This window comes from Dermacentor andersoni, chromosome 6, assembly GCF_023375885.2.
Source record: "Dermacentor andersoni chromosome 6, qqDerAnde1_hic_scaffold, whole genome shotgun sequence".
In the NCBI taxonomy this organism is placed as follows: Eukaryota; Metazoa; Arthropoda; class Arachnida; order Ixodida; family Ixodidae; genus Dermacentor; species Dermacentor andersoni.
Window position 1 is genome coordinate 97,780,239 of NC_092819.1, and position 8,777 is coordinate 97,789,015.

Consider the following 8,777-nt stretch of genomic DNA (forward strand, 5'->3'; position numbering starts at 1 on the left):
GAAATAAAATTCTTGGGTGATAACTTGGGACACAGTTAAAGCCATCTTCATATCAACAGAGCTTAATCAGGCAGGAACTTGTGACACCGGCATGACTACTACGCACTGTGCTACCGCGCAAACAAAACAGCCTTCTAAAGCTATGGCGCATTGCATTTAGTAGAGGCATGGTTCTAAAAAACTTTATTGTCACCTTTATTTCGTGTTTTATTACATTACCGGCATTGCTTCCAGTGCTAGGTGTGGAAGTAAATAAACATGATAAACGAAAACCAGGTGCAATTACCTAAACGGTAGCCAGCGACATACCTCAGAAAGCTTTTCTGGAACCACATGAGCCTTACCTTTATAGGAAGGAGCGGCCGTTCATTTCAAACCTATTTACCGTATTTCTCTGTAAGTTGTTTTTTCTAACCTCGAGAGCTCATACAAACGGATTTCCTGCATCGCGCTTCAAAGCTGATTTGGTTCACTGGGACAAAAATCCTGGGGAGCTACGAACGTCCGTCGCATCGATGTCTTGATTTCTTATCAACAAGTTTCGAGCCAACACTCCTGCATGTCGTGCTACTACACTTGCCAACGCTGCTATCGATTTGGTAGGCACTAACAACTGCAATCGTGGTTTTTAATCGACGTTCAGTCGTTAAGCGCCACCGGCATACTAGGCCGCCCTAGTTTAGCCGGCAGACATAGTTACTAGCGCTAACAAGATAAATGGACAAAAGGTTGGGACATGACAAAGCACTAGTCCTGTCCCAACTTTTTTTTCCTTTAGTCTTGTTAGCGCTAGTAACTACGTCTCAGCAAATGTATCAACACCAACTAGCCCAACTTTCTGCGTTGATTAGCTGACAGATTCCATTCATCGCGCATACTGAGATGCACAAGGAAAAGAACTGTTGTAAAATAATGGAAATGTTTAGTCACGTTAGTAAGCGAGTTTTGTGAAACGTTGTCTAACTTGCAATGTTCAGAAATTTCTCAAAAAACTTGCGTTTGTGAGAACGAAGAGACGTACTTATTAGCTTATGTGCAGATATACTCAAAGCTAGAGGCTGAAAGCTACACTGACACAAATGATTGTTTCGAATTCTTGTGAGATATCACTTCATTAGATGATTATTGAACCTCTGAGGAGCTCAGAGAAAGGAAGGAATCAGCCGCAAAAAGTTCCCATGCATCTTGCTCATTTTGTGCCAACCAAATTGGCTTGATTAACAGCTATTAGTTTCTGAATTTTCTAAACAGTCAACACGACTATAGATAGCAACGGACAGTAGCCATTTAGTTCTATTACAAATTAATGTTAACAGTTGAAAGTATTTTATAAGTAATTATCTTGAGCAAGAAATATTTCAGAGGCGAGTTCACTTTGCCTGTTAATACATACGCTGGAAAAACTTACGTGCTTGGGTTATCACATTTGGCAGTTACATCGCTTTTTCACGAACACTTTTTGCCCTAAGCCACACACGTGCCTAACAAGACCGCCGGTTGAGCTTGACCTTCACTGAAGAAACCGGCCCATTGCGCTCAGCAGATGGGGACGAGGTCTCAGAAGATCGCTGTAGGATAAAGCGAGCAGATCAATGATACGGAACTTGCGATCCCATACGAAGGTCCGACCTACATTTCGCCTCCGGGCTCTGTGATGAAATTGAATCGGAGTGATATCTGCCACAACCACGCTACGTTATTACTGTGCAGCTATAACTCGCTCTTTGTCAGTTTTAATAAGAGCGCTGAATTGACTTTTATAGCAAAACGGCCGTCTACATTAGAACGCCTTGCATTTGTTCGTTCGGTAACGGCAGCGTCGAAATGTCCTTGAGCTAAACACAACGTGTCAGTAACTTGCTTCAGGTTACCTTACATGTATGTCCGCACGATAACACAATAACTTCATTACAACGGCCAAATACATGAGCAACATTGAGCGCCTTTATTGACATCTGTGGTTCATTGCCTTGTCTGTTCTGAATTCATTGCTTTTCTATGAGCTGTGCTGTGCTATACATCCGTAAAAATTGTTTTCCATCAAATGGAATCGGCTCGATATATAGCTCAGCACATTCTGGCAAGGGATGTTATGTTCACGAGATTTCAATCAGTTTTAGTGGCATCTATTCCTCAGATTTCCAGGCCAATTAGACAACTTTGCATGGTTACTTGCAGGAACTACAAAAATATAACTAGTTTAATTATATAACAAGTGTAAAGCTTTCATTTATCAAGCTGGTACTTTGTTCTGATGTTCATTTGAACATCTCATCTGCAGCATGTGAGTTAGAAAATATCTGAATCCAAACATCCAAACAGAATTTGATATAAAAAGGACATCGCGATACAGATACCACGTCAATTATATCGTTAAAACTAATACGCTGATTCGCAGAAATGGAGGAGTCTCGGGATTCTGTTTCTTTCCTAATATTAGAACGGCACGAGCGATGAGCTAAAAGGAAAGAAAATGAGGTTTTTCGCCGCATACTTAAGAAATTATTGTGGTTTCCTCGTGAAACCGTTCAATTATTTCACAAGTTATATGATCAATAAAGTCAAGATTCTCGTGTTGGCAGCATTCCAGCATTGTGATGCCAGAGAAATTTCCTTCAAATCAGGCAGTGTTCTTTATTTCTAGGCCCTGCTCATTCAAAATAAAATTAGGTATTTGACTCAGCATAGCAGCAGGTGTCTTTTTGATTCCAATTCCAGAAGATCCACAAATTTCTTCGGCCTTCCTGTATTTTTGCTTCCTGCCACTCAGAGTGCAAACGTCTTGGCACGCAAGCCAGAAACAGGCGTTCCTTGACGGTATATCGCTTTGCTTTTGCCGCTCCCGGCACGAACCAAAACATATTCGACCTTGCCCAGACGGCGCAGCCTGCTACTCTGATATTCGTGATAGCCGCTTGGCCTACGCAATGAAAGGTTAGACACTGACCCAATTGGAGGACTTATACTCGCAAGAATACGCGTGACGTCTGCAGAAAGGAGCTGCTGAACGTTCATGTCCGCATTGACATCGTCAGCAGAAGTTCGCCCGGGAGGGAATATGGTTTCTGCCCGTTCCTACGTATCCAAATATGTCGTGCTCGTGTGGACAGCTTGGTTCGTCGATGCCGCAATTCGCGAATCTCCCGTCATTCGAACCGACTCGGGCCTTGTTTCCGGTGTGCGAGAGGTGATTGATGGCCGAGAAGTCGACATGTACTTGGGCATTCCCTACGCAGAGCCTCCCAGAGACCTTCTGCGCTTCAGCAAACCCATTCCGATCAAGCCGTGGAACGGAACACTCAAGGCCACTACGAGACCCAAGCCGTGTCCTCAAAATATTCACTACTTGACCGATGAAGTGAGCTTCTACTACACCAAGAATTCGGAGGACTGCCTCTACCTTAACATCCGCAAGCCGGCGTCCGACTGCAAGCAGGAGGTCTGCAGCTCCAAGCTTCCTGTGGTGGTCTTCATGCACGGTGGGTGCTTTCAGTGGAGTGACTCGGGTCTTTTCATGCACGATGGTGGAAACTTCGCTGCTCTCACCGACACTATCATGGTTAGCTTCAACTATCGCCTCAACGTGTTCGGATTCCTCTCTGCTGGAAACGAAGAAGTCGCCGGTAACTGGGGCCTCTGGGACCAGAATCTTGTGCTGAGGTGGATACAGAGGAACATCAATAGCTTCGGTGGTGATCCTTCGGAAGTCACCATTATGGGTCACAGCGCCGGAGGCATCTCTGCTGGTTTTCACGCCGTTTCTCCGCAGAGCGTCGGTCTGTTTAAGAGGATGATTCTTCAAAGCGGTAGCCCCATGAACGCCATAGCCAGCCTCTCTGCTCGTACAGTTGGAAGCGTTATGGAACTAGGTGCAGATTTGGCGTGTGAAGGTGTGAGAGAACGGAAACTGGGTGTAGTCATGGACTGTCTGAGAGGCAGGGACAAAAACCTGTTGCTAGGGCAACTGAGTGGCATCGACTTACGTAAGAGTTTGTACGGGCCAATATACGGAGATGAATACGTTCCCGATGACCCGCTTCTCATTAGTAGCTGGAAGAAAAAAATCAAAAGCAAGGAGATCATGATCGGAACTACGTCAAACGAAGGTTCAATGTTTCTTTATGGTGCCATGAAGATCGTACCGCAGCTTAAGAGTCTCCTTGCAGCTGAATATAGGTCAACCATTACTATCGCAATAAGTACGACTTTAGGAATTTCAATTAAAGGTTCGAGAGAAATAACCAATGCCTATTTCGCAGACTGGAAGGGAGAGCACACTGAAGACGAAGTGCTCCAGGTCCTTGGTAATATTCTAGGAGACGGACTTTTTGTATGCCCAGCTACGATCTTCGCAGACATTGCATCGGAGCAAAAAATTCCAGTATTTAGGTATACTTTCGACTATAGACCCTCGTTCAGCTTCTGGCCTGACTGGTTTCAAGTTGCGCATGGAGATGACCTCCCTTTCACTCTTGGTTCATTATTGTTTTATGGAGACGAAAGCAGGTTTGAACCCGGAATTCGGAAAGAGGACTACGATTTTTTTAAGCAGCTCAAGTACAGCAGCGCCGAAAAGGACTTTATGAAAGCGGTGGTGGAGTCAATGTCGGAATTCGTCAAAACAGGGTGAGTTTGTTTTACCGAAAAACTGGACCACGTTTGCTGCATGTCAAAGCAACTGCTGCACAATATCTGTGAGCTAAAATTGTAAACATGAGACTGCAATTTATTGTGCACTGTCATGGTGAAAATACGGCACGCCGTTTTGAAGCGATCTGAAACAATTTATGCAGAGATTATAGCGTATAACAAGCTTGTCTGTGCTAAGGCATTTACTGAAACTTTCGCTTAGCAATCAATGACGATGGGGTATTGTGGAGGCGAGGATTGAATATCAAGTTTCTGCCATCGTCTAGTAATGTAATGTACCCTAGCGTATTCTAGTATTCCGTTAACTAACATGCAAGTTACGATAATATGCCTTGATCTCTTTAAACCAATGCTCCGTGGTATGTAAAATGGAAGCACTACAAGTACGTGCACGGCACATATGCATTTTTTTTTCGTAAACTATGTGTACACTAAACGTGTGTCATTTCTTCTTCAACAAAACTAGGGGTTCCGTTATCCGTAAAAGTACAACCTTTAGACTGAAGTTCTTCCTGAGCATATGTTCAATTTGCTTTTTCATAGTTCAGCAGTCACTTGGATTCTTACAGTTTTGTATGCAACTGGCGACGTGTCAAGCGTACTGCATTTTCACAGGGCTGCGATTGGTTGTCATTCGCTGTCATCTCGAGCAAAAGCAGTGTGCCATGTTAATTGAAGGGAGTGCCGCAGTTATGAAAATATTGGTTTCGTTTACTGATGAGTGTAGCAGGACAGCTGACCGGGTTACAGAATACAAAGAGTGTGGCAATATCGGCTAGTTGGTCGGTCATTATGGAATCGTACCTGGCATAGCGCAGCAAAACATGAACGCAAGAAGAAATGACAGACGGACACAAGTGGTGACTACCAACAACGAAATTTCAATTCCGGGATCGGTCGTACCTATGCCCACACAAAACCGTGTGCGCAGCAATATCAAACCCTCAGATACATGACGGCATGAAAACAATCTTAAAACCGGTACATCATTACAGCGCTTGTGTCCGTCTGTCTTCCATCTTGTTTCCGAGTTTCGCTCCGTTATGCCAGATACCATTCCATTTGGAGTGCAGGTATTGATAGTACATTGCATTGGGTATGTCGTTTCAGAAAGCCAACAATACCAGAAACAAAGGATGTGTGGCCTAGGTACTCATCTGCCAATCCGCAGTACATAAACATCCGGCCTGGAAACACCACGAAGCGGCGTGGGCCAAACATAGACATCTGTAAGGTTTGGCGGCGCGTTCTCATGAAAGAGTAAGTTCATAATTCTTCAGCTTACAATATTTGTACGCGATACGTACACTGTGTACCAGTGATTCCTCTTGAGCAAGTTAGCACCAAGGCGTTCGCCAGGGTAATTACCAGTAAGACATGACACATCTTACAAACAATACGCGTGTGGGTGCGTGCATACTGTAAACTTCTCATTTTTCTTTGCTTTTTTCCCATTCTACAGTGCAGAGTGGTCAACCGAGATCAGTATAATGAACCTCCCTGCATTTTCCTCATTGCTTTTGTCGCTTTTTGTCTCTATGAAAAACTGTAATAGCGGCAGAATCTTTCAATCTTTTGCAACTCTTTAACCATAAACACCCAGTGAATATGCATGTTCTATATGCACGTACTATATGATCAAGCCATTGCATAACGGGATAACTTGCCTCGAGAGTTATTACATGTTTGAACGTTGAAGAGCCATCTTTGCGCCTACAAGCGTCCTGACAGACTTCAACCTTCGGAAGCTGTTATCGATGCCTTTTAATATTTTCTTATCGCGTGCCTCACCGTGTGGCTGGTCGTAGTGCAAGCAGCGATGTCGTGGTGCCGGAAGGCTAAATGGATTGTTGGAATATATGGCTTCCTCAGTCCCCAACCTAATTTCCAATATTATATACATAATACTTTAAAAAGACAGCACGGAAGCAAGCCACTGTTGCGGACCGTACCTCCTGGCCATACAGGATGTCCCGTGTAACTTTGAGCCAAACATGAAAAAATATGCAAATGCCACGTAGCTGGAGAGAACCAAGGTAATTTTGCCTGCGATTGCTTGGAGATACTCAGATTAATTTTTGATTTCGCCAAGATTATATAATTAGTTCTAATTAACTAATGAACTTCGCAAATATTTTAATTTGGTGAAAAGTGTCAACCAGAAAATTGTAGAACAACATAAAAAACTCGCGATACAGGTTTCTGTTGCTCGACAAGTGCTACATAAAATTGTTTTTCCGAGTGTGGAAGAAGCCCTGGAATACGCGCAAAGTGCCTCGAAAGGCCAGTCCCGCGGCAATTTTACGCAGGAGAAACACTTTTATGTAGCAGGTATTGAGCAACAGAAAGCTGTATAGGGTATTATGCGTTGCATATTGCAATCACTCAGTTCAGCCCTTGGGCGCGGCCGGGCAGCCACCATTGGGGGTATGAGCCATCATAGTGGCTCATACCCCTACACTAGAAGAAGAAGTATTTTAATGATTGGAAAATGTAGAGAGGTCGGCCGGATAATGGAGCATCTGGCATGCTACTCTACGTAAGGGAAGGGGAAGAGGGGGAGAAAAAGACCCCTACACTAGAGTTTTATGCGTTGCATATTGCAATCACTCAGTTCAGCCCTTGGGCGCGGCCGGGCAGCCACCATTGACCTTTAGCGCAACCACGTGACGTGACTTCACGACAGCCGGAGGAAAAGCTGGGCCCCAACTCGCGCGCAATATGCAACGCATTCTTGGCTTAACCAAGCTAAGCCTGGCCATATTTTTTATGTTGCTCTACTATTTTCTCATTCGCACTTTTTATCTAATTATAATATTTAAGAAGTTGAATAATTAATTAAGAGGAATTATATAATTTATTGCAATGAAAAAGTAATATGAGTGTCTCCAAGCGAAGGCAAACAACATACCTTGATTCTGTCCAGCTACATGGCATGTGCATATTTTTAATGTTTGGCTCAAGTTACGTGGGCCACCCTGTAGAATAGCGATTTCAATCTGGCTCGCTTTGGTTGGTTTTCCTCAGTTCCTGTCCATTGCACAGCGGGTGGTCAGTCGTTCATCGCCTGTTTTTTTGTTTTTTTTTTGTGGACAAGGGTAGAATTATGGGTATTTTGCCACATCTTCACTGAAGGGAAGTTAGGCCCAGAAAAAGACCAAAACAAAAAGGAGGCATGGTGTGCACAATGGTGCTACTATCGAGAATGATGTGTTGTTCTTTCAGATGACCTAAACAAAACGACGTCTAGCCCATGACGTCACAGATCTCGTTAGCCATCTTACAATCGAAGACACTAGCCGAGCCTTGAAAGAACGGCAGCTTCGCACGACATCGCAGTCCAAATCAACCTGTTATTCCAAATATCTTTGAAACTGACGTATGTACATAATTCACCTTACCTTGCTCATGAACCTAACGCTAGAAATCTTTCTTCCAGAGAGCCAGACACGGGTACCCGAGAAGCGCAAGAAAAACGTACTCCTTCGAAAACGTCGCGAAAGACCACATTGGTAGCCCACAAGAAGGCGCAGGAACCATCGGCGAAACACGTTTCGGGGGCAGCGGAAAGCTCGTATCTAGGCCATTACCTGTCCGTGGCAAGCGCCGCATTTGTACTTTCTGTGCACATCGCTGCGGGTAGAGTTCGTGCATAGTTTCTATTTTGATGAATGGTCAATAAATTTCGTATGAGTGTAGCTAACCTTCCATGTGTAATTTGTGCATCTTTAGTTCGCATTCAAGCAAGACAGCGCGTAAATTTCTTCTTGATTTTACAAGGGTTGGGAAATTATTTCGTTCAACTTGATCTGTTTTTTTTTTATTCGCCAGAATTTTGGAAGTGTCTTTAATAAACAAGACTAGCTGGCATACGACAGTAAGAAACGCAACTTCGGTTTTGCTGAGTCATCCATGGGGGAACGTGCCGTCCCTCTCTTGATCTTTTTTTGCCCCTTTCTTTTACAAGCAAACCGGCAAAGCGCAGCTATCAATCTTCATGGGATCAAGTGATGCGTTCTTAAGCAGCAGGTATGACGACAGTTGAAATAACTTGTACATGCTTGTACATGCCCTGTCCACGCTTTTAATAGTAATATTATCTAAGAATGCCTGGGTAAGGCGTAAAA

General features: G+C 43.9%; 1 protein-coding gene across 1 annotated transcript; it reads left to right on the top strand.

Annotated features, from left to right (window-relative positions):
• The first annotated feature begins 3,058 nt into the window (after positions 1 to 3,058).
• LOC126523073 (acetylcholinesterase-like) lies at positions 3,059 to 8,354 on the top strand. Its single transcript, XM_050171931.2, has 3 exons — positions 3,059 to 4,626; positions 5,761 to 5,910; positions 8,090 to 8,354. Exons 1-3 carry the CDS (start codon positions 3,059 to 3,061, stop codon positions 8,304 to 8,306), a joined length of 1,935 nt encoding a protein of 644 aa, XP_050027888.2. The 3' UTR covers positions 8,307 to 8,354.
• The last annotated feature ends 423 nt before the right edge of the window (positions 8,355 to 8,777 follow it).

What these genes read in the sequence shown, in the direction of transcription:
- LOC126523073 (XM_050171931.2), top strand. Translation starts at nt 3,059, where the DNA reads ATGGTTTCTGCCCGTTCCTACGTATCCAAATATGTCGTGCTCGTGTGG. An exon ending in TCGGAATTCGTCAAAACAGG is followed by an intron (nt 4,627 to 5,760) that starts GTGAGTTTGTTT and finishes ATGTCGTTTCAG; the next exon opens with AAAGCCAACAATACCAGAAA. An exon ending in CGGCGCGTTCTCATGAAAGA is followed by an intron (nt 5,911 to 8,089) that starts GTAAGTTCATAA and finishes TCTTTCTTCCAG; the next exon opens with AGAGCCAGACACGGGTACCC.